The 25,075-nt window shown below is 57.2% G+C and overlaps 1 protein-coding gene across 4 annotated transcripts in view; it reads left to right on the forward strand.

The window, feature by feature from the left end:
• The first annotated feature begins 1,041 nt into the window (after positions 1-1,041).
• SYT6 (synaptotagmin 6) overlaps positions 1,042-25,075 on the forward strand; it is a 61,187-nt gene continuing 37,153 nt past the window's right edge. For all 4 annotated transcript variants that reach the window (XR_007923500.2, XR_007923501.2, XM_051856141.2 and 1 more), the window contains exons 1-3: positions 1,042-1,909; positions 12,778-13,129; positions 14,844-15,402. Coding sequence is in view for 2 of the 4 variants with exons in the window: in XM_051856141.2 (XP_051712101.1) it covers positions 1,747-1,909; positions 12,778-13,129; positions 14,844-15,402 (1,074 nt within the window). In the remaining 2 variants the exon portion in view is untranslated. The remainder of the gene's footprint in view (positions 1,910-12,777; positions 13,130-14,843; positions 15,403-25,075) is intronic.

Raw genomic sequence — 25,075 nt, forward strand, 5'->3', positions numbered from 1 at the left:
TGTCTCGCTGCAGTGGATGGTGGATGGGGAGTGAGGGGGCCCCTGGACTCCTCAGGTGGATTTTTAGGCAAGTGGAGATGCCAGAACCTCATCTGATCTTGGAACTGCAACCCAGAGCCACTCTCAGGAAGGTGGCCTGGATTGCATCCTGTCACTGGGTAATACCTGCTCAGTCCTGCCCACCTGAATTTTCAGACCTCACAAAAGGCAGGTGCCAGGGGTCTGGGTGGAGGCTATGAACCTGCATAATTGGGCAGTCTCCTAGCCCAACCAGGTGTCCACGTGATAGTTGCGCCAACTGGATCTTCAGCACCACGGACAGATCCAGGGCACCCATCCCAGGAGGAAAGCCCAGCCGGCTAAGCCAGGGTCCTATGGTGTCTCGGCTTAGCCTTTGGCGCCCAGAGCACTCTCTGCCCGGGGCTTGTAAGTCCAAGGGCTGGCAGGTGCAGCTGGCACAGATGGCACCCTGTGGAGACTGCCGGGAGCTGGGACCCGGAATCTCCTCCACTCAGAATGTGAGTCACTGCCCAAGCCACTTCCACTTAGTGCGTTAATTAGGAGGAAAGACCCTCCTTCCCCCACCAGCCACCTGGGCACACAGGAGCTCTGCAGCTTCTGGGGCTTCCTGCTGAAGTTCCCCTCTTGTCTCTGGGAGCTTCAGGTGAGCCCATGGAAGGAGGGGCTTCACAGAGGACAGGTGGAGTACCTGACAGTGCTAGTGCCAGCAGTGGCTCACAGATTTCCAGGAGGGAGGGCAGAGCCCAAAGACCCTCCCCCGACCTATGCTCCTGGGCCCCACATCCCAGGGCCATGGTGTTGGGGGGAGGCTCATCTTCAAGTCTAGCCTCAAGCCTTCTGTTTGGCTTCAGGCCTACTGGCCCTTGTGGTGCCCAAGGATCTCCAGAGGTGTGGCACTGATGCGGAGAGGTGGATCGGACGGGAACTGAGCGCCCTCTTCAAATGCCCCCCATTCCTACTAGAAACTTTCGCCCTCCTGTTGCCATGGAGAGAGACGGCCGCGGCCTCCTGTCTCCATGGCAACGTGCGGGTACCACGGACCGCAGAATTGCGGGGCTCAGAAAGTCCTTGCACAGTTTGCAGGGCCCAGAAGACCTGGGGGTCTTCCACTCAGGAATCCGAGACTCAGGACACCTCTGACCAACTCCTCCCGTTGAGGACCTCGGTCTGGTCCTCCCACTCCCAGCCGGGATCCCCCTCATTCGCCTGGGGGGGGGGGGCGGGTTCCTGTGTTTTTGCGCCACTCGTGTGGCAGGAGACAGTTCACCCAGTGTCTTCCTAAACACTGCCTGGGTAACTCGAGGGAGCCGGAGAAGCGCTCATAATCATACCTCTTTTCTGGAGAGGCTCGGCGATGCCCAAGGCCGCACCAGGCAGGGTTTACGGAGCCGGACCCCGGTTCCTCCCTCTGCCTCGTACTTTCCAAGATGTGGGGCAGCACCCTCCGACCCCCAGACCTCCCTGCTCCTCGGTCCCCGCTTCTAATCCGCCAAGCCTCGGGCCGGTCCCTGAGCGGGGGTGGGGGGCGGCCGGGAGGCGCCAGACAAGCCAGCTGCCGCGGGATGCCACGTGAGGGGCGGGGACCCTGCGGAGAAGTGATTAAAAGCAGCACAGAGCCGCAGGGGGCCGCTGTGGGCAGGGTCTTCACCCGGCCGCCTTGCCCCGCCCCAGTCCGGCCGCGGCGCGGGTTCAAACGGCTGCGGGGCAGGCCTGGGTGTCCCGGGCATGACCGGCGTGTGGGAGGCCGGGGGGCCCCGGTGCCAGGCGGCGCTCGCGGTGCTGGCTTCGCTGTGCCGGGCCCGGCCGCCCCCTCTCGGGCTGGACGTGGAGACTTGTCGGAGCTTCGAGCTGCAGCCCCCGGAGCGCAGTCCGAGCGCGGCCGACGCAGGTACCGAGGGACCCGGGACCCTCCCCTTCCTGGATCCTTACCCTGGAGCCTCCGACCCCTAAAGCACCGGCCCCGAGGACCCCGGGACCTAGAAGGAACTCCGGCTCGGGATTCTGGATTCGCGGAACCCTCCTCAGCCAGCCCTTTGGCCAGTAGCCCGCAAAGCAAGGGGTGATGCGAAGGGGACCTAGGTGACACAGCTCGCGGTCCCTCTCGTGGGACCCCTGCCGAACTCCCCCGCAAAGCTGAGCTCCGGGGACGCGGTGCCCCCTGAGCCTCAGTTTCCCTCCCTCGCTTCTCTCCGCCGGCGACCTGTCCGGGGAAGGGTCGGCGCACCGAGTCCATCCCGAGCTAAAGAACGCGTGTGTCCTCGGGGTGCCTCGGTCCTGGGTTTATCGGCCGGTCGGTCCCGGTGGTGGTCACGGGCCGGGCCCCCCGGGTCTCCTCGGGAGAAACTTGGGTCTGCGGCGCGCACGCGGTCTTTGTGCCCGGCCAGTCTCTGGCGTCTCCGCCGGGGGCGGCGGGGGGCGGGGTGGGGGAGGGTGTCGCGGCGTCCTCCCCCACCCCCCGCGCCCCTATAACTCGCTCCCGCGTCTCTGACTCACTCGGACTCGAGGCCGGTGCGCGACTGAGCCGGTGCCTCTCGCCGACTTTGCCAAGAAGGCGCCTCCTGCTCGAGCCGGGCGGACCCTGCGCCGGGCGCAGCCCACAGCGGCCGCCGGGTCTAGGCGGGAGCCCGAGCCGGGTCGAGCTCGCCGGAGCCGGTGAGTCCCGAGCCCGAGCCCGAGCCCGAGCCCCGTGGGGCCGGGGCCCGGCGCGCAGCTGCGACGTCTCCAGGGAGTCGCGACAGCGGCAATGGCGTGTCGCGCCCTGGCGGCGGGAGCTGCGGAGGGTCGGCGGCGTGGCGGCCGGCCGGCCCCGGGCGTATACCTGCTGCACCACGCTCGCCGGCCGCAGCGCGGCTCCTTTGTCCTGGTGTCTGGAGGGACCTGGGCAGGAGAGAGTAGGGGGTCGCGTCCCCTCCGGGGGCCGGGGGTGGGGGAAGGGCCTGGGGGCACTGAGAGGCCTGGAGAGAATGCGGCGTGGGGGTGGGGAGGTCCCGCCGGGACCAAGGCGCCGGGGCTCCTGGAGGCTCCGCAGGCTGCACCCCTCCTTGTCCCTCCAGCCTTGCTGGGCTTAGGGGTCTCCGGGAGTCGCCCCGCGGTTTCGCACCGCTGGAGCGGGAAGGGGAGGAGGGGGCTGCGAGAGGCGGGAATTCGGTCCCTACGGGGTTCCCCAGGGGCCAGCAGCCAGGGGACAAGGGAGGCGGTTACCGGAGCAGGTACAGGTAGGGTAAGCGCCCCAGCGTCGGCAGATTCTAGGGCCCTGTTGTCACAGGAGGTTAAAGGTCAGAGGTAGAGGTGGATTCTGGGTTAGGGAAGGGGCAGAGGGTCCAGATGATGCTTGCCTGTGTGAGGGGCCGTGTCCTGCCCTGCCCGGTGGGTGTAGGGCGCGCTGCTTTCTCTCCGGCCCTGACAGCGTTTCATCTGTCAGTGGGTTGATTACTGCAGCAGAAGAGACTGAGGGTAGACATAAAAAAGAACTTTCAAGGGGCAGTACTGTAATGGAGGTTGTGGAGCTTGATTTTCCCTCGTAGAGATTGTCAGCGCACGTCAGGCCCAGCAAATATTATCAGACTGGTCCTCTGGACACCACCCAATTCCCCGTACCCACCAGTCACAGCTTCCCCAAGAGAGAGTCACCTCCTGTTTCCCCCGACTCTCCTGCTCCCTTCTGTCTTTTCCTCCAACAAAACATCACCAGTGCTGGTCTGGATCCCTCAGAGCTTAGAAGGTGAGACAGGTGAGACACACCTGTGGAGTTTCACCTGGGTGAGAAGCTGCCTCTCCTGTCTGCCCAGGGCAGAGGTGTCGGGGGTGGGGGTGTTGCTGGAGAGTGTTGCGGGTTAGTATGTGTGTAGCACATCCTGATGGGGGCATGGGGGCGGCGCTGGCCAGCGGCATGCCCCTTCCCCTCCACCACAGGCTTGGATGGCCAGGCGGAGGGTGAGAGAAGCCTGAGGGGCGAGAGCCAGCCGGCCCTGATGAATCAGTATGCCTGCCCTACAGGCTGCTTTCCGAGGCAAGTTTGAGTTGTCAGCCCTGGGGAACTTTAACTTTGGCTGCTGAGTCACAAGCCCCAGGAAGCCTTGGGGCCAGGCTGGAAGACTGAAAGGGATAGGAGAGACAGAAGGAGATTCTTAATCACAGCAGAAGAAAGTGGTTGAGGGTGGCTTTGGGACCTTGAGAATCTGCGTGAGCACAGGGTCTGGAGAGATGCTGTGGGGTTCAGGATTTTCCCACTTCCCAGCCTGCTCGTTGGCATCCCAGATCCTTGTTTCCTGAAAAATATCCAGGTGCCTTGGCCCTTTCGTTCCCCCTGCCTTCTTCCTGCTCCAAGTCTCTAGTAACGCTGAGAGTCTTGATCAAGATCCAGACTGCACTGTTGTTTACTGAGCCCTCCCTACCTGGCAGGGTCTGTGCTAGGAATTGCACCAGAAATATCAGTTAATCGGACCCAGACTTGGAAAGAGCTGTACACACAAACTGTCCCAACTAAAAGCGAGCTGCCTTGTGCTTCAAAAACTGTAAAGCAAAAGGGTCCGCTTTCCTCTATTTAATAACCTCCCCCTCAGCCCCGCAAGTGGATACTGTCAGTTTGCCACCTTTCTTTGAGGCATTGGCCCTGGAGGTGAATGAACTTTTTCCGTAGGTCAAGTTGCATCGACTTAGGTGTGGCTGGTGTGTGGTCTGGGCTTACAGGGTAGTAAGCAGAGGTCCAGAGGTGTTCCAGAAAATGCAGGAACCTGATGGGTGATACCACGCAGCCCGGCCCCTCCCATGCTCACCTTCCAGCTGACCCATTGCCAGGAGATGTGATGTTTGTGGGCTTCGCCCATGACTCTGTTTTGTGGTTCAGCTATCTGGCTTGGGAAGTTGGCTTTTTGCAACAGAGATGAGTTTTTTTTTACTTGCTTGAGTTGGCAAATTAAGTGTACAAGGTTTTCTTAAAATACAAAGCTTCCATAGCTGAACAATCAGCTACTCCTTTTCGCCTTCTTTGTGGCGTTAGCAGCCATAGAGCTGATGTTCCGACTCTAGTGTGTTCTGAGCGTTAGGATTCTAGACACAAAGTCTAGTACCTAGGAGTTGGAAGTCCTCTTCACCCTGTAAGGGGGCTTAGAGTGAGGTGAGCCCTCTGGTCTCCTCTATCCCTCCAAACTCTACAGCGAAGATATGTTCTCTTCTAAGGGTTTTTTTGTTGTTGTTGTTTTGTTTTTTGTGTTTTTTTGTTGTTGTTTTTTGTTTGTTTGTTTGTTTGATAGGCAGAGTGGATAGTGAGAGAGAGAGACAGAGAGAAAGGTCTTCCTTTTTCCGTTGGTTCACCCCACAATGGCCGCTGCGGCTGGTGCACCGCGCTGATCCGAAGCCAGGAGCCAGGTGCTTCTCCTGGTCTCCCATGTGGGTGCAGGGCCCAAGCACTTGGGCCATCCTCCACTGCACTCCCGGGCCACAGCAGAGAGCTGGACTGGAAGAGGAGCAGCTGGGACAGAATCTGGCACCCTGACCGGGACTAGAACCCGGTGTGCCGGTGCCGCAGGTGGAGGATTAGCCTATTGAGCCATGGCGCCGGGGTCTTCTAAGGGTTCTAACTGTGCTTTGCCTGCCTTGTCTGCAGAGTTGGGGGTGAACCATACCCTCCAAATGATTAGGACTGGCCGTGAGGCACATGGGTCAGGCCAGGTTTCTCTGGGGTCTGTGTAGGAGTGGGGCGGGTGCTGGGGGAGCAGAGTAAGAGAAAGTCCTGGCCCAGCTAGCTGGCACCTCTGCTAGTCCTGCTTAGGAAGGGACACCTCTAAGGTCCTGGCCACACCCGGGAGCTGCACCCAGAGGGTCTTGGCAGTAGGTGTGAGCAGGGCAGCCACAGCTGGGTGCCGTGGGTCATGGTGACTCTGCATGGCATTCCCTTCTGTCTTCTGGGGGCGAAGGGGTCTCTCTCTGCCTGTTGGTCCTGTCACTAGTTGCAGGGGTGAACAGGAAGAGGAGCACAGAAGGCAAAGGCTCTTTCTGGCTTCCTGTCTGCTCCTCTCCTCCACTGCTCCGGCCTCCATCCCACATGCACAGGCCCACGTGCCCTGGCCAATCAGACAGAAAGGTACAGCTACCATCTGCCTAAATCATAATATTAATAATTGCGAAATTAGTGCCAAGGCCCTGTGAGCTATAACACCCCACATTAGTGTCCCATTTATCTCCGAGTCCCCTAATGACGGCAGAAGCGGGCCGAAGTCGTAAAGCTTGGTGCGGCCGTCATTAGCGCGGCATTGTCTCTCTTCATCACGGCCTTTCCAGGAGCATTAATGCCTTCTCTGTTTGGGCTCTGTTAATTAGCCTCATCGGTAGCTCAGCCTGGATATCTGAAAGAGGCAGAGGCAGCAAAGGCCCCCCCTCCCCCCACCCCTGAAATTTAATTACACCCAGCTCTCCTAATGAATTTCCAAGCCATGGCAGAGCTTGCTGTTAATTGACCATGTCTGTGAGCCTCACTCCACACAACCCTTGTTCTCCCAACACACGCATGTACACACACACTCACACAAGGGCTCCCCAGGTACATCTCTGGTGGAACTTTTCCGTGGGCCCCCAGTTGTTTGCTGGGTGGCTGGCGGGGAACCTGCTGGGTCTGCACTTTCCAGAGAAGAAAGATGGGACAGAGGGGTTGAGTCTCCAGGTTCAGAGGGTCAGGCCGAAGAGTGGTGGAGGCCCCCGCCCTCTGCAGAGTACAGCTAACCAAAACCTCAACCACCCGTCCCCATGGATACCTGGTTCAAGAGCCTGGACTTTGGCCTCGAAAGGCCTAAATACTTAATGCTCTGTACCCTTGCAGTAATTATTACTTAGTTAACATTCATGCACTTGATTTCTTTGTCCCAGAGAGGTGAGTACGTTTCTTACGGTTGCAGTGAGATAACATAAGGGGCACGATGCTTACTGGGTAGAAATAAACAACAAATAATATAGCACTATTGATGTTAGTGGTTCTTTGTTGTTTGTTTGTTTGTTTGTTTTGAAAGGTAGAGTTACAGAGAGCAAGAGGGAGAGAGAGAAGGGTCTTCCATCTGCTGGTTCACTCCCCAAATGGCCACAACAGCCAGAGCTGGACCAATCTGAAACCAAAGCCAGGAGCTTCTTCCGGGTCTCCCACGTGGGTGCAGGGGCCCAAGGACATGGGCCATCTTCCACTGCTTTCCCAGGCCATAGCAGAGAGCTGGATTGGGAGAGGTGCAGCCGGGACTCGAACTGGCGCCTATATGGGATGCCGTTGCCACAGGCAGAGGCTTCGCCTACCGCACCACAGCGCCGGCCCTGATATTAATGGTTCTGTCCAGTCTCTTTGCCCCCAGGCTCCTGGCCCTCTGTGCTGCTTGCTTGCCGGTCTCGGCTATGCTTTGTCTGTGTCTCCATCAGTGTCTGAACAAGAGCTCAGCCAGGCAGCCCCTGCTGGGCACAGCCTGAGCCTTCTCCATTTCTAAGGGGCCACCAGCAGCCCCAGGCCCTGAAGCCAGCCTTCTCTGGCTTTGGGATGAGCAGGGAAAATGATTCTCTCTTTTGTCTTCCTCTCCCCAGTTTATCTTTTCAATCACAACCTGTTAGTGAGAATGCTGGTGACTGTTAGAAAATGGATTTTTCCTGACATGGGAGCCCATTAGAAACATGGGAACAATAGCCAGCAATAAGAACTGCTGATGGACCGTAACACTATGGGTGGGAGCGTCAGGAGGGGGCACGAGGGAGATAAGAAAGCCCAGGGCTGCTAATTAATAACCCTACATCTTCTAGGGAGGAAGGAGGCCCTGGCATGTCACCCACCCTGCCAGGAAGTCTCATTTCAGGTGCCAAGCTGGTGCTGCCCTGATGGGCTTCAGGGGCTCATAACTCCCCAGGAGAGAAGCACCTGGGCAGCCTCAGATGTTTTACCTCCAATCTGGGGTCTGACCTTCCCTGCACCAAGGGCCTAGCTTTGGGGCTGTTCTGCACACAGGAAACTGCACATTACCATCCACCAAAGCGACACACCAAGAACAGTAGCAGCTCACGTTTTGGGGGCATTCACTGTGTTCCAGGAACTGTGCTCTAAGTTTCAGCTTCTTTAATATTCTCAATGATTCTGTAAGGCAGGAATAATTAGACCCCTCACTGCATAATAGGGGGAAACTAAGGTGTGCAGAGGTTAAGCAACTCGTTCAAGGTCACAGTCAGAGAGCAGTGCGGATGGAGCGTGCTCTGTGGTCGTCTTGCTGCTGGTGCCCACCTGGGACGCCCGCCCTGTTTCTGAGCACCACGGGAAAGTCCAGTTCCCCAGCCAGGGATAGGAGCCACATGCTTCTGTACACCGCACCACATCCAAAGCCTGCCTCCCTGACTTTTTCCTTTCCCAGAGACCACCGGACACTTGGCTACGATGGCTTCCCAAACCAGGTGTCCACGAATACCGAAGTCCCGCTGAGAGCTGAAAGGAGATGTGTCACAGCTAACACTGAGTGATGGACACATCTTCCCCCGCCCCCACCCCCGATTTCCAGGAATATTTTGCAAGAGAATAGGATATTCTCAAGTGCAGGTGTTTCTTCCCTAGGTTTCTTCTCATTCCTTTGGAACTCACTAGCTGGCTGGTGGTAACAACAAAACAACTGAGAAAGTAGCGAACAAATGAGGGTTAACAGAAAACTGGCAGATGTGTGATCTTTAATAGAGCACTATTATGCCCTGAAATGCACAGAGCCTTGGCTACTATTATCTCTGCCGGTGAGATTGCTCTTGGTTTGTAATAATAGAGCTAAATCTCTCTGTGAGTGCTCCTGCCTTGCAGTTGATCTGCCTGCTAAAAAATTTCAAAACTAAGAGATGTTCAAACCCAGAGTTGGCACAGGTAATTCTAATTAAAATACCTAATATTTACTACATTGCTTATTATATTCTAGGCCCTGTCCTCAGCACTTCGGATACACTTTTGGTCTCACTTAAACCTCACAGTGACCTTATGAGGCAGATATTATAATTATCTCCATTTTAGGAAACTAAGGCACACGATTTAGAACAGCGCAGGTGGATACTGAATGAGCCCAGTCGGACTTCAGGGCCACACTGCTTTCTGTTGTGAGGCAGACGGAGAAATAAAGACGGAAGAAAGGAGAGAGAGAATACTAATGATCGGGAAGTCCCTTCTCTTTTTCGATGCACCTTGAGGCTTACCTGCGCCTTGTCCGGAAGCAAGTGCATGGTATAAGTAGGAAGAGGAGCAGATCGGGACTCAGAAAGGTGGTGGAGTTGCCCACCAAAGTTATGGCTGCCTCCTTCCCCAGGGTCAAGGTGCAAACAAGGAAGGTGTTTTGACTTCCTAGGAGACAGCGTGTCCTGGTGGGCTGGCCCTAGCGAGGCCAGGGTAGGAGGGCACACGTCTTGGGCCATCTGGGCCTTTGCACAGCCCTTAGGTCATATATGGGAACCTGCAGCCCTTCCCAGCCTCAGTGCATCTTTGGCCAGGGGATGAGGGCTGTCTGAGTTCAAAGACACTTGTCGTGATGGTGAAGGGGCTAAATTCTCAGCAGTGATCCCCCCACCGCCACCTGATTCTTCTCTTACCAGCCTTGTCATCACCTTGCACCCCCCTGGGGGTGATGCACTGTGTGCTCAGAACTGATTCTTCCTACATTGCCTGCCTGTGAGGTGTCGGAAGCCCAGGCTCTCCTAGTCCTGGAAGGAGATTCTCCAGGCCTAGGAAGGGCTCTGTGGTCTTGCATAAGCAGTGTTGAGCACTGGCGCTGATTCCTGATAGTCCATACCCCCTGCCTTCCTAGCCTCAGCCTGGAGGGAGCAATAGCTGGGCGTCCCGTGGAGATGTGATGGAAACAGCAGACATGCCAAGGACCTGCTCCCTTCCCCCACCCCTCTTTTTATTTATGGATTCAGTTTTTTGTAAGGCTGAACATTTAAATGCACCCTACGCTCTCTGGATGCCCCTCCCCCCTCATTAAAATTCTAATTATTACCAGAGCAAGTAAGATGTATGATCAAAGGAAAGCAAAGCCTAGAAATACCTTTTGTTTTAAGGTGACTCATGTTTCAGAGAATGCATCCAGAACCGGCTGTTACAGAACAGATGTAAGGAGTCTGGAGACAGCCAGATACTTAGAATAAGGGCATGTGTGTCTTTTGTGGCTTTCCTGGTGATCCCAATGGGACAGGACCCTGAAGAAATAGTCCCCAAACCATGTGGAGTGTGAACTTATAGCAACAATAAACAAAATGGCTTTTGCACCTCCAATGTATGTTCTTTTGTGTTCTTCAAGGGGTGACCATGTAGGGCCAACTGGAGCCAGACTGGCTAGGGTAGCCCCTGGTTCTACCTCTTCCTGGCTCTGTGACCCGGGCAGTCTCTTTCACCCTCTGGGTCTCAGCTCCATGTCTGTACAGTGAGGATAGTATTGCACTTCTCAGTTTGGAAAGGAGTAAATGAGTGAATATGGAAAAGGCACTTGGAATCTTGCACATACTAATGTGGGGTAAATTGGCCGAGTCCAACAATAAAATGTCATTATTATTACCAACCTGGATATTAAAATTTTGATTTCTTATATTTAAGATAATAAAGGAACATGAAAATAAGCTGTATCTTTTCCTCTTGTGGCCGCCAAGTGCATGCACACCAAGCCTGGAGACCGTTAGTCTGCAAGTTAACTTAGGATTGGGGCTCCTGGTCTTGGCAGTTAGTGTCGGGGAAGGACTGGCCGCAGCCCCTTTGGCCCGGGAAAGGCTCTAGTGTCTCTGGGCAGGAGGAAGGGGACAGTGGACAGTGGCCTAGGAGGTGAGGGCTTGAGGATTCTTTGCCATTATTCCCTGTTCATGGAGGTGTAGCTTGACCCTGGGAAAATAACCTGCAACAAGGGAGTTGGGAGGCAGTGCTGGCTCCCCGGAGAGCATGGCTGATGCTCCCACCGCCTTCTCAGCTGCCCCTGGAGGTGGGACAGGGCCCCCGGGGCTTGTGAGAGCCCCCAGCATGCCCCCACAGGGGCCTGGGCTTCTTAACACCCCAGGTCTAATTCAAAGCCTGGCACATGGCAAATGCTTAGGAAGTCCTGGTTGAACTTCATCGAGATGAGAGATAATTGCAGCTCTTCTGTATGCCACTCATTCATTCCTTCACTCATTCATTCCCATATGCCAGTTTCCATTCCAGGCCATGAGTCAGACAAACAGGAGTAACAGAGGGTCACAGCAGCCCACAGTTTAATCAGGGACAAACAGGCTGAGACAGTAGAGAGAGTGCCAGGCTGGCCCGTGGACATCTGGACCCAGGTCCAGGCTCTGAGTCTGACCAGCTGATGCCTGCAGGCAGGACCCTCCTCTGGGCTGTCATGGCTACCTGAGAAGCCCAGCCTGCCCTCAGCACTTGGGGGGCCATTTCTCACTCTCATTCCTAAACATTTTTTAGGTATTGGGACAGGTTCATGCAAAGGATGCAAACCCACACACTTGGCAGGGGACAGAGAAGGAGGGATGAGCCAGAGAGGATGCCCCCTCTGGAGGGTGTGACCAGTCCCCCCATCCTCCAGCCTGTCCCCCCTTCTCCACCCAACCTCTCCCACCCCCACCCCAGGCAGGAGCTCAGAACAGGTCCCACATCACAGCCTTTGCTGCAGAAGCCTGGATCAGTAAGCGTGATGCCTGTGTGGTCTCTCAGTGTTTCAGTCACTGTGCAGACAGCCTAACTGAGCTCTCCTGCTGGCCTGTCCACAGGTGACCTTTTGGGGGACCTGCCAGGGAAACCAGTGCTTCAGAGCCTTCTGACTTCTCCCCTCAAAGCTGGAAGAAGCCTTGACTTGAAGGTTCATTGCTAGATCTGGGGATGGATGACAGGCGAAAGCCTTCTTTTAATAATTTTTCTGAAAGGGAGGCATTCGCTCGAGCTCTCCTGGGGATAATGGGCACCTGGGGGTGGCCTGGGGCTGGGGCAGTGAGTGCGTGCCTCCAAACCTACGGTGACACCAAAGCCCCAGCAGAGCTCTGGCATAGCTGCTGGGGCGGATAGGGACAGCTCTGGGGGTTGTCTGTATTGGCTTTGAAATACACGGTGGGAATCAGATGTCGTGTTCCTTCATGCAGGTGTTTCTTGCCCCCTACAATGTGCAGGGTTCTGAGAGTGCAGGAGCAGCTGAGCCCTAACCTCAAGGGATGTGCTCGGCCCCCTCGGCCCCTTGAAGTCAACTCCATGTTCATTCTGCCCCTGCCCTGATCTTGGGGTGGTGGGACAGGGCAGGGAAGAGGATGGGCACGCGCGCCAGCCTCTGCCCCCTGAAGCCTCACAGCCTGTTCAGGGAGAGAGCCGGGAATAGAGATGACTCTGCTTGAAGTCTGGCCATAGTAACAGCACTAATAGAAATGCAAACAGCATCCAAACAGGAACGCTTCACAAGTTTGCACATTTGCTAAGGCTGCTGCGACTGAAATTGCTTTGCTTTCCCCCTGCACATAGCAGCAGGCAGTAGGGGAGCAGCCCAGGTTCTCCCCAAGCTGGCAGGGCATGGGGGCAGGGGATGCTGGGGAGATCGGGCTGAGGGTGACACCAGGCTGCGGCGACAGCACCGAACGGACAATCGCGGGTCAGCCTGAGACCGTGTCTCCCCCTGCCTTGGCGGGTTTTCTCATGACCACTCTTTTCTCTTCTTCCGTCTTTGTCCCCTCTGTGTGCCCCCTCTCCCTACACTGTCCACCCCCCTCCCTGCCTCTGTCTGTCTCTGCCCCACCCTGCCCGGCGCATGTCGCGGGCAGGCACCTCTGTCTACCTCCTCGCTGTGGTGGTTATCGTGTCTGGCGTGGCCCTGGTGGCAGTTTTTCTCTTTCTCTTTTGGAAGCTGTGTTGGAGACCCTGGAGGAGCAAGGAGACCTCCAGCCCCTCGTCCGCTGCTGACCCCACCGAGGAGGCTCTCCAGAGCCCCAGCTCCCAAGGCAACATGGCGGACAAGCTGAAGGACCCCAGCAGCCTGGGCTTCCTGGAAACGGCCGTGAAGATCAGCCACACGTCCCCGGACATCCCGGCCGAGGTGCAGATGTCAGTCAAGGAGCATATCATGCGTCACACGCGGCTGCAGCGACAGACCACGGAGCCAGCCTCGTCCACCAGGTGAGGGGGCACCCCGGCTGCCCAACCCTGCCCGCGGGTGAGTGAGAGCCCAGCCGGCCCTCTGAGAAAGGACTGTGTCCAGGGGTGTCTCCTCGGAAGGGGACACCTGGTGAAAGGGGAAACTGAGGCAAGGGGCTATGCACGCGCTGTGCACTTAGGGTTTGTGTGGGCCTGAGGGGAACAGCACAGCGAGTAGGGGGTGGGTGTCGGGTATTTGGAGAAAGGGAAAGACATTGGTCTAAGGAAAGAGACATGCAAAGGCCCACAGGGGCTGAAGTTCAGGATTTGTTTCCAGGCAGTAAAGCTAGGCTGGCAGTGCATGGAAGACAAGGCAAGAGCGCGCCGGCAGGCTCACAGCCAGGGTTCGTCAAAAGATCTTGAAAACCTCTCATTGTTCCCCGTGTGACAGCAGTTGTCTGTGTGACATCCGTTCACTGAAAACAATGACAAAAACGAATACACGATGGTAAAAACCTCGTCTACACTCAGGCCCACTTTTAAAAGGTGGGGTGCATGTGTGTAGGAGGAATTGTGTTTGCCCAAAACCAAGGGCTCTTGTGGATGCCTGGATCCCTGCCGTGTGTCTCCTGGCCCCCAGGGGACCCACGGCGGCGCACGAGGCCTGGTGTTCAGACCGCAGGCAGCGATGAGCGTGCCGGGCCATGTTGCCAGAGCTTGTCCTGCGGCCTTGAGCAAGTGGTTCACCTTCCTAGGCCTCACTTTTCCCAAACGGAGTCCTCCCAGGTGGTCGTGAGGGGCCGGCAGAGGAGGCCAGGTGACAGTGAACTCTAAGGCATGCATCACTTCGTGGATACCTGGCCCTGTTCTAAGCACTTTAGTTGTATTATTTTACTTCACCTTCACAGCCATCTTATGCAATTGCTATTTTTATTATCTTTGTTTTTATAACACAGAGAGGTTAAATATCTTGCCCAAAGTTACACTCAACAAAGTAACAAAGCTGAAATGAAGCTACACGATGTGACTCCAGCACCCATACTTTCTTTTATTTTTTTTTTATTTATTTAAAAGACAGAGTTACCAAAAGGGGTAGAGACAGAGAGAGAGGTCTTCCATCCACTGGCTCACTCCCCAGACGGCTGCAACAGCCGGAGCTGAGCCGATCCGATCTGAAGCTGGGATCTGGGAGCTTCTTCTGGGTCTCCCACGTGGATGCAGGGGCCCAAAGACTTGGGCCATCTTCTACTGCTTTCCCAGGCCATAGCAGAGAGCTGGATCAGAAGAGGAGCAACCAGGACTTGAACTGGCGCCCATATGGGATGCCGATGCTTCAGGCCAGGGCTTTAACCCAATGTGCCACGGCGCCGACCCCAACACACATGCTTTCAACCACTCCCATTCCTACCCTGTATTGAGCGCTCAGTAAATGATGGTGGGAGAGCCCATGGAGGGTGAGGAAGGGTGGCCCATCTCCCAAGGGAGTGCATGGTTCAGAGAAGGGAACAGAGTGCCGTCTGCGAGGAGAGAACCCTGGGAAGCAGATATCAGAGAAGCAGGGAGAGTGATTGCGATAGCAATGGCCAACATTTGCTGAGCTTAATATAGACCTGGCGCCGCTCCAGCTGCTTGTGCACCAAGTGTGTGCAGAGGACACGTGGGGTCAGCAAGAGGGAGAGGGTGCTCCACGTGGGGCAGAGGGAGCCAGGTCCGCCCTGACCACACACGCGCTCTTTGCCCCTCCTGTCGCCGCCAGGCACACGTCTTTCAAGCGCCACCTGCCGCGGCAGATGCACGTCTCCAGCGTGGACTACGGCAGTGAGCTGCCGCCGGCGGCCGAGCAGCCCACCAGCATCGGCCGCATCAAGCCCGAGCTCTACAAGCAGAAGTCGGTGGACGGGGACGAGGCCAAGTCCGGGGCAGCCAAGAGCTGCGGGAAGATCAACTTCAGCCTCCGCTACGACTACGAGAGTGAGACCCTGATCGTGCGCATCCTGAAGGCCTTTGACCTCCCTGCCAAGGACTTCTGCGGAAGCTCTGACCCTTACGTCAAGATCTACCTCCTGCCTGACCGCAAATGCAAGCTGCAGACCCGGGTGCACCGCAAGACCCTGAACCCCACCTTCGACGAGAACTTCCACTTCCCCGTGCCCTACGAGGAGCTGGCCGACCGCAAGCTGCATCTCAGCGTCTTTGACTTTGACCGCTTCTCCCGCCACGACATGATCGGGGAGGTCATCCTGGACAACCTCTTTGAAGCCTCCGACCTGTCCCGGGAGACCTCCATCTGGAGGGACATCCAGTACGCCACGAGTGTGAGTACAGCGCTGCTCAATGGGCTGCTCTAGGATGAGCAGCTCTGGGCCGGGCGGGACACGTCCCCTACCCCCCTCACCGCCTCCAGACACAGGGTGTGAAACTGTCCATGGCCCGCCCACCCTGGGGCGGTCCTTGCTCTCTCCCCAGGTTGGGGTGGGAGCCAGTAGCACCCTCGGAGGCAGGGGAAGGGAAGGAATTTTTGTCTGTTGCTTCTCATCGCACCTTCCAGGGTGGGTCTCTCTACCTGCGGGACCCAAGGTTTGGCAACTCTAAAACATGTGCTATGTCCCCTATGATCATGGGTGACTGCTGGGCCAGGCCACAGACTGAGTGTCTGCTGAGTGTATTGGTATGTATTAGAAGCTTGGGATAAGCAGCAAGAGTGGGCTGTGTTAATCAGACTGTACTTCAGCAAGAAGCAATCTCAGGATTTTGTGGCTTCAGATAACCAAGGTCTGTTTCTCATTCACGTCACACGTTCTTTGCAGCGTAGCTGGGGGCTCAGCTTGACCTTGTTGCCCAGGGACCCGAGCCCACGGAGGCTCCAGCTCAGCTTGAGCTCCCGTAGTTAAACCTCAGGAGGAAGACGATGTGCAAATCATGCAGTATTTCTCAAAGCTTCCATGCACAAGTTCCATGTGTCACTTCCACTCACATTCCATTAGCCAGAGCAAAACACACGGCAACTCCTACTCTCAGAGAGGCAGAGGCAAAACACTCCTACCACACGCCCAGAAGGCAGAACTGCAGAACTGAATGAACGCACTAAGGACCACACACCGCTGAGTCCCTTGTCTTAGCACCGTATTCCCAGTGCTGTCTGGGTGTTGGGGGGGGGGGGGCGGGGGCGGGGGCGGGGCAGGCAGCCTGCAAGGAGACCTGGCTAATGCCCACACCAGAGGCAGATACTGGGCCATTCGCAGCCAGCTGGAGCTAACCGAGGCTTCAAGGTGCTGAGATTCACGTTGACTCACAAGGGAGGGCAGCTTTGGCACAGAGAACTAGAGGGGCACACCCGGAGCCCCCTGGGCTGGTGTGGACAGGGTACTCCATTCCACTGGCCTGAGGAGCTGTGTGGTGCATCCTGCAGGTGCAGCTGCTGTACCTCTCTCTGACCCGGGCGCTGAGAGCCCAGCAAGGGTGTTCCCACCAAGCACGTGGCCTCTCATCTGGTGTCCTGAGTGCTAACTGGCTGAGTGTCTCCCTGGATATTTTTATTTTAAGATTTATTTGAAAGTCAAGCAGCAGGAGGGGCTGAGGGTGGGGAGGGGTGGAGATCTGTCCACTGGTTCACTCTCCAAATGGCTGCAACAGTCAGGGCTGGTGAGCCAGGCTGGATCCAGGAGCCTGGAACTCCATTGGGGTCTCCCATATGAGTAACAGGGCCCCAAACACTTGGGCCATCTTCTGCTGCCTTCCCAGGCACATTAGCAGGGAGCTGGATCAGAAGTAGAGCAGCCAGTGCGGAAACAGCTCTCCAGTATGTGATGCTGGCATTGCAAGCGGCTTCACCCAGTGCACCACAACGCCAGCCCCTCTTTGCATATTTCTTGCACCATTATCTCTGAGGAGGGAGGATCCCAATCTGCCTGAGGCTCCTCCCTTCGGGCAGCTGATACTCAGTACGTCTGTGCAGAATGTCAGGAGAGAGGTTGGGAAACCCAGCCGCGCCGTGGTGGGTAGAGCGTACGCGCCTCGATTTCTTCAAGGAGAAACCTCGGCGGGCTCTGCTTCCAGGCAGTGTCTCCAGGACCCCATTCTCTGATGCTGACTTTGGCAAGTCCAGGCTGATGTCCCAGGGCCTCCTCACCTTTGCTTTCCTGAGATGCCACCCCCCGCCGCCCAGAACGGCGCAGGCAGCCAGGTGGCAGCCAGACGGGGCGGGCTGGAGCGGCAGCTGTGCACCAGCCCAGGCCCAGGAGCTGTGCCTATAAATCACGATCTGAAGCGCGCATCTGGTGCGGCTCTTCCCTGTGGTCTCCTAAGGCAGCAGCTTCATGGCGGGGACTGTGCAGGTGGAGAGAGGCAGCTCCATCCTCCTTACAGCGAGGCCACCGCCCCCGGGAGAGGATGAGGACGCAGGGCTGTGGGGGCAGAGCTCTGCCCGCCCCAGAGGCCCCCTCCCTCCCCTGTACCTTCGGCCCCAGCAGGAGTGCGAGCCTCAGGTGTGCAGGAACCTCTCCCCCAGATGGAGCTGCCCTGATCCTAGGGCTCTGTAGCTGTCCCTGACCTCGTCCCCAGACTGTCCCCATGTTCACTTCCTCAGGCAGTGCCACCAGAGTCCGCCTCCACCTCCTGCTCTTAAGGACGCCATGCCGGGCACTGGGGGTGAGGGCGGGACTGGGCTGGCAGAGAGGGGGACCATCCAGCAGGCCAGCGATGCCGGCCAAGTGCTCCTGCACACTGTGTGCACCAACACTGCCTGGGAAGGCCTGGACCAGGGCAGCTAACCCAGGTAGGGCAGGACTGGAACCGGGAACTTCCCAGGCCAAGAGGGAGGGAACCCCCCCCCCAATAGGAGCCCAGAAGCCCAGGCCTGGTGGTTCCCAGCTGCAGGGCTGGGGTGGCACCCGCACCCCTTGTCTTGCGTGCAGCCTGTCTGAGCTCTGTGTGCGGCCTCAGGTGAGTGCCCTGGGCCCTCCAGCCCAATAGCGCCACCAGCAGGCAGAGTTCTCAGATTGGGCTCCCCACCCTGGCAGGCCAGGACCCAGGAAGCCCCGTGCCTTTACCTGCTGCACAGTGCTGGCTGTGAAAGTGTAAATCCAGGACAAGGATGCCCAGGTGAGAGCCACTGGCAATAACTGAGCCCTCGGTGGACCTGACTTCCTGCAGCCAGCACGGAGGGCGCAGATGGGCATGTCCTTTTCCCATTGCTGTCCTGGGCCCAATTCCATTCCCAGCTGCACGTTAGACCTGAGCCCGGGGACCCAGGCTGTGTCTCTGCCCCTGGCTGCGCCTCTGCCCCAGCCCCACAGGCCCCTGAGTGTGCCTGGAGTCCCTGCTTCTTGCCTTTGCTTGTAAGGTCCCCCTCGGCTTGGCAGGCCTGGCCCCTGCCTCTCTGCCCAGCCCCAGACAGTCCACCGCTCAGCGCCCACCTGAATCCTCCTCCACGCGGCCTGCTGTTCTCCCAGCAGCCACCGCTCTGATGCATCCTCTGTATCCCTCAGCTTCGTCCTGATCCAGAGTCTGTCCTGTCGAGTCCTCCCGACAGCAGACCCGGGGATGGCTGTGACCCACACTTCCTCTTCTCCTGTGCTCTCCCACAGGGCTGAGCCTAAGACCCAGCACATTCCTGTCAAATGACCGATGGCTTGTTTAATCCAACTATCTGTTGGGGCACAAGGGAGGATTATTAAAGAAGTAATTGGAGCCAAGTGGGGTTCAACCGGGAAGGCTTCCTGGAAGAGGAGGCCAGGAAGTATTTTGAAAGCAGGTAGAGAGATTCAGAGGTATGGTTCAAGGAGAAGGGTTGTGTCTGGGGTGGCAAAGAGATGAGACAATGAGGTCAGGTGGTCTGGATTGAAGCAGAGGATGGGGGATCAGAAGGCGAGGCACCGTGAGGAAGGGGTCGGGTAGGCTGCTCTGTGGTCACAGGTCCTGCGTGCTGCCCCTGTGGCTCCTGGAGCTTGTATAGGAGTCGGGATCAGCCGTAGCAGGTGGCACCGGGCGAGCCCCTGTTCCAGTGCTGGAGTCTAAAGCAGCAAAACCCGAGGGTTTGTGCGATTTTCTTGCAGGCACTGACCCTGGAGCTCCTGGGCAAGTGAGAGGAGGGTAAACATCTCACGAGTCTAGCTCTTTCTCAGTTGCAAATCTTAAACCACCAGGGACCCTCGTGCGCCCACCCCGGTGCTAATATGCACCAGGAGCTGGGGGCCAAGACGTGGACAGACCTGACCGCCGAGGTGCTTGGGGGCCCCTGGCTTTCTGTCTGCAGAATCACAAAGCTCAGGCCTGGGAAAGAAACCAGGAGAGCCCATGGCACCCATTGCAGCCGTGGGCACTGCTGCCCCTGGCGCTGCCCAGGCCCTCCCGCCACCTGGCTCCACTCGGTGCCTCTCCCTCCACCCAGAACTTCGCTCTTCTTCCCGCGCTGCTTCTCCCCCAGTCTCATTATTTCTGTATAAAGCTGGAGATTCATCATTGTACTGGAGCTGCCGACACGGAGGTTTGCTAACAGCTCTGTGGTCTTGTGGTTATTGCTACCCAGGCCCCAGAGCCCAGCGCACACAGCTGTTCCTGCCGCTGTTCCCGCTCCTGTGCTGCAGTGGGAGCTGTGGGCTGTAACTGGGGCTGTAAAGACGTGTTGTGCTTGGCAGTGCCAGTGGACTTGGGTGTCGTCCTGCCTCACCAGGGCTGTGCTGGGTGAGAGTGCGCCTGTGTGTGTGCACACGCGTGTGGATGCATGTGTGTTGTTTGGGGGTGACAGAGTGTTCTGTGTCCTACTCCCGGGATCTGCAGAGAGGAACGGCCGCCTTAAGTGGTGCAGCAGCCTCTAGCCTGGGGATGAGCAGAGCTGTGCTGTGTTCCGGCTGCCCCACTTCCTTGCTTTGAGACCATTAGCCAAAGTGTGCCTCAGTGGCAGGAAAATGCGGGTCATAATGCATTGGGGTCATCGTGGTGTTACACGTGATCAACAAATGAAGCGTCCCAGACACCCGGGGCAGCCTTGCCCACCCTGCCACTGTGTTTCCTGCTGGCTCGGCCTGTGGGCCACTTTCATACCGCTCTGTGGCTGGCCATCCTCTCCGGTCCAGGCCACCTGTTCCGACTGGTTGGTGGATGTCGCCATTCCTGTCTTATTGCTGGTCTTAGCTGTGTCGTGTGTTTTCCGTGTGACTTTGGGAAAGTGACATCCCCTCTCCAGGCTGCGTTTCCTAGTACTAAACCATCGGCACAGTTCTGAGATCCTCAGCTTCTTAGCTCCGGCTCTTGCACAGAGCAGAGCGGCCAGGGGCCCGGGAGTGTGCTCTACTCAGAAGAGGCCTGAACCCCAGGCTGGTGATTCGGCCACTGGATAGGATCTCCAGAAGTGCCCTCTCCTGCAGTGACAGTGGTCCTCTCTCTCCCCCGGCCCTCAGGAATGTCCTCTGGGAGGTTCCTGCTGGGGGAGGGGAGGCCCCATCAACAGGTTTTCCTCCTCCTCCTGGCCCCGTTCAGATCCCACTCACTGTGGGTTCGCCGTGCTTCTGTCCTCTAACACATTTTGTCCCCGCCCCACCCTGCGATCACCCCCATGGGTGATGAAGAAGCCAAGGCTCCAGGCTCAGTGGCTTGTCCGGTGTCTCCCTGAGGGGAAGGAGAAGGGCCGAGAGCCTAACCCCTGGTCCTTGTGCGGTCAAGGGTGAGTGTGGCCATTCCATGCCTCGTCCCAGACGGTCGCTACTAAACTCATAGCCCATGAGGAACTCAGAAGGCTGTTCTGCCTCATTTTTCTAGGCAGGCTGCTTTGCTTATTTCAGGCATCTCAAACTCTGTTCATTTGGGGAGGTATCTTCCGTGCTGACACTTGGGCTAATGCACCTGCTCCCCGGTATCCGTCCTGTGGACGCTGCGTTTGACATTCTTTTCTTTTTCATGTAACAAGCATTCACTGGGTGCCAACTGTGTGCTGGCCAGTTGTCTCACTTAGCACTTGTAGGATACAGAAACCTGGGGCTGGGCGGTGGAAAGGGTGACAAAGAATGCGCCTCTGGCTCAGAGCACCCAGGCTGACAGGTGCTGTAGAGAAAGCCCGGGGGCCCCCAGGACCCTGAGCCCCTCGTACACACACCTGCCGATGGGATGCTTGCGCAGAATTATGCAAACTACAGTAGAAGCCGTGTGCAGAAGTATTGAGGAGGTGGGGAGGAAAGAAATCAGAGTCGGGTGGAATTGGTGTGGAAACATTTCTGGAAAGAGAAAGGTTTAGGCCAGGCTTTGATGACAGCAGAAGCCAGAGAGTAATTTAAAAAAAAAAAAAAGTGAATGAAAGATAGGGGATATGTTTCTCTATTTCGTCCGGACTAAGGGATCTGGAGAGAACATCTGTCGCCTAGGCTTGGGGTGCTTTGCCTTGTGTGTAATAACTTCTTGCAGTGTCATTACTGTGTGCCAGGCACCCGGCTGGGAATGCGGTGTCTGCAGCTCCAGTCCTGTCCTCAGGGCCTCACAGCCTGATGGGGGAGGCAGGAAGGCAGCTCTGTGCCTCTGGGGACAGGCAGCTCCTCGCTGGCCCAGTGTTGAGGGAAGATGGGCCTCCGGAATGGAATTTCCTTCCTTGTTTATTCTCACATCCACATGTTGAAATCTGGTGAAATCCAAGAGTGATCACCAAAACCCATTTTCAAATAGGGCCAAAGAGGCAGCTCATTGATCCACTGTGACTCACCACTCAGCCTGGGCCACAGCCTCCCAACTTCTGTGGGCAGCCCAGCTCGATGCAAGGGGCGCACCTTGTGGCCCAGGCCCAGGCTGAGCAGGAGGTGGGTGGGAGCATCAGGGGTGTGTAATGGGTCTCCATCCACTCAGTGTGTCCTCAGTGGGCCTCCAAGGGAACACCACAGACTCGGACAACTGGGGGCGGAAGAGACAGAGGGTTCAGAGTGAGTAAAAATGCAAGCCAAGGACCAGATACTTAGGATATCTGTTGCGGCTGAGAGAGTGGGTGAGTGGGACGGTGGATCAGAGGGTGGAAGGAGACCTGAGCTTTGGGAACCTGACACTTAGGGAGAAAGGAAGCAAGGCCAGCAGCAAAGAGTAGCTGGTGGGAGGAGATCCAAGGAAGGGGATCCGAGGAAGCTGAAGGAGGACGCAGAGCCGTCACCCATACTGCCACGATGTGTCTGAGCGTCTTCCAGTTGCAAGCCCAGGCCTTGGCACTGTATACAGGAGTGTATACAGGAGTGACAGTGCCGTGGAGAAACGGAAGCAGGGAAGTGTGATAGGGAATGCTGGGGTCGGGAGGGTGGGCTAAAGGGAGGGTTACCGGGTGAAACTCCAGGGGCCCAGGGAACCTCCTGGAGAGGGAGCCGTTTGAGCAGACCTGAAAGGTGGGGAGGAGAGAGTATCCGGGCCGAGTGAAAGAAAGATTCTAAGACCCCAAGGTAGGAGAGCACCTGCTTTGTTAAAGAACAGCCAAGGGAAAGGGAGAGGTCAGTGAGGCTTCGGCAGACATGGGGCTGGGGAAGGAGGAGAGTCAAAGTTGAGGCCAGAGCCGTGGGAGCGGGAGAGGTTTGTTTGTTTGTTTAAGATCTATTTATTTGAAAAGCAGAGTTACAGAGAGACAGAGGAGAGGCAGAGAGAGAGAGAGAGAGAGAGAGGTCTTCCATCCGTTGGTTCACTCCCCAGATGATTGCAATGGCCAGAGCTGCACTGATCCAAAGCCAGGAACTCAGAGCCTCTTCCAGGTCTCCCACGCAGGTGCAGGGGTCCAAGGACTTGGGCCAACTTCTACTGCTTTTCCAGGCCACAGCAGAGAGCTGGATCAGAAGTAGAGCGGCCGGGACTCAAACCAGTGCCCATATGGGATGCTGGCACTGCAGGCAGCGGCTTTACCCACTAGGCCACAGAGCCGGACCCCAGGAGAGGTTATTAAGGTGCTACAAGCCAACACATAAAGGAGTCACTCCAGCCGCAAGTTGGAAATAGGCTGTGCAGTCAGGACAAAGGCAGGAAGTCGGCTGGCAGGCTCTTTCCATAAAAAATGAGATGACAGTGGCTTGGACAAAGGTGCTGATGGAGATGTGAGATGTGGCTAATTGCTGGGTATATTTTGAAAGTAGAACCAGCGGTATTAGCTGAGAGATTGGGTGTGGGGTCCAAGCTGTACAGAAAAAGAATCAAGATTGTTTGGTTTGAACAACTCAGGATGGAATCGCCACTCGTTGAGCTGGGGAACCTGGGGGAAGGACCCATCTGGGGAGACAGATCAGGAGGTCAGGTTCAGACGGGTGATGCCGAGAAAGCTTTTGGAAATCCAAGTGGTGAAGTTGAGCAGGAAGTTGGATGTGGAGCCGAGAGTCCAGGAGAGAGACCTTGGCTAAACAAATACATTTTTGGAGATGTCCGCGTTTAAATGGTGTTAAAAGCACCAGACTGGAACAGGCATGGGGGAGGGGGGTGGCAGGTGAAGCCACTGTTTCACCTATACCGGAGTGCCTTGTTGGAACCCGGCTGCTCTACACTTCTGATCCAGCTTCCTGCTAATGCAGCAGGGGGCAGAGGCTGATGACCCAAGTGCCTGAGCTCCAGCCACCCTCACGGGAGACCTGGAGGGAGATCCTGGCTCCTGGCAGAGAGCTGGATTGGAAGGGAACCAGCCAGGACACAAACCGGCACCCACATGGGATTCTGGCATTGCAGGCAGAGGCTTAGCCCACTATGCCACAGCGCCGGCCCCATAGCAATAATCTTTAAAAAGCCACCAGACTGTTTGTGCTGTCAGCGGGAGTAGGTTTAGATAAGAGCCAAAGACCCGGGATGGAGCTATTGGGCACTCACATGTTTGATGAGAGAATCACGAGGCAAAAGCAGCACAGGGGACTGCAAACCAGCAGCCAGGGGAGCGGGGAGAAAGTCGAGGGACCGCAGCGCCAGGGGAAACCAGGGCGAGGCAGAGGAGGCTCGGCTCTATTGGCTGCTGCCACCCAGCGAGTCCGATGCGGTTGGAAAGCTAACTGTTCCGCTCAGCAGGAAGAGGCGCTCATCAGTCTCGACGAGAGCTGTTTTGGTGGAGCCTGATTGGGAAAGATCATCTGTAGAGGCCTGGGACATGCCTTGTGTTAATTTAGGAGGACATTCCGGAGGGGGGTAGGCTCTGAACGGAGACTTAAAGGAAGACTGGTTGTGCAGTCTTACCAGCCGGGCGGGTTCCCTGCAGGGGCCCCACCCTGGGGGAAAGCTGGGGTGGCTGCGGGGAGGGGAGTGGAGTGGGGTGACTGCGTAAAGCCACTCGGAGCCACCCAGGCCAAGACGACCCACTCCCATCAGGAAGCTGGGGCAAGGGCCCGTGTCCCTAGCATTCTGCCTGGAATGTTTGAGACTCTGGACTCTGGCACGCAGGCCCGAGCCAGGCCTGCAGCAGGGAGGGAGAGCTTTCAGAAAGAGGCCTGCAGGGCAGGCCACGTGGAAGCCCCAGGAGGTGTGAAGGGAGCAAGGCTGCCTGGGCGGCCTGCCCAAACCCACCAAGACTGCTCCCCGAGGCCCAGCCCGGCAGCTGGAGTCCACTGAATAATGCATGAAGATGGCCAGCCCTGCCCTGCTCTTGGAGCAGCCGAGTGAGCCGGGCTGTGGCCCGCTTCGCTGCCTGGCCCCTACCCATTTGAATCAGAGGCCCCTGGGGGTCAGCAGTAGGGCTGCAAGACCCCCTTGTCTGCTCGCTGCTCAGAAGAGTGCCCCTGCTGGTGCTGAGCCCGCTTCCCTGTCCTCTGCGTCACTGTGCTCCCCTCCAGCCTTGGGTGGACATGCCCCCTCCCTGAGGTATGCCTGCATGCCTGGCAATGTCCGGGCAGCTGGATGGGACCTTCCTTTGGCTCCTCTCACTGAAGGGGGAAGGGCCTGGTCAGATGGGAGCGCTGAAGCCAGGCCCAGCTTCTCCCGCTGCAGAGCAACGGGAGCAGCAGCCATGCTCGCGTGTCCTGCAGCGACTCGGGGGCTGTGGGGTGGGGGTGCAGCAAGGGATCTCTGCACACT

The sequence above is a fragment of the Oryctolagus cuniculus genome, chromosome 7, assembly GCF_964237555.1.
Source record: "Oryctolagus cuniculus chromosome 7, mOryCun1.1, whole genome shotgun sequence".
NCBI lineage: Eukaryota > Metazoa > Chordata > Mammalia > Lagomorpha > Leporidae > Oryctolagus > Oryctolagus cuniculus.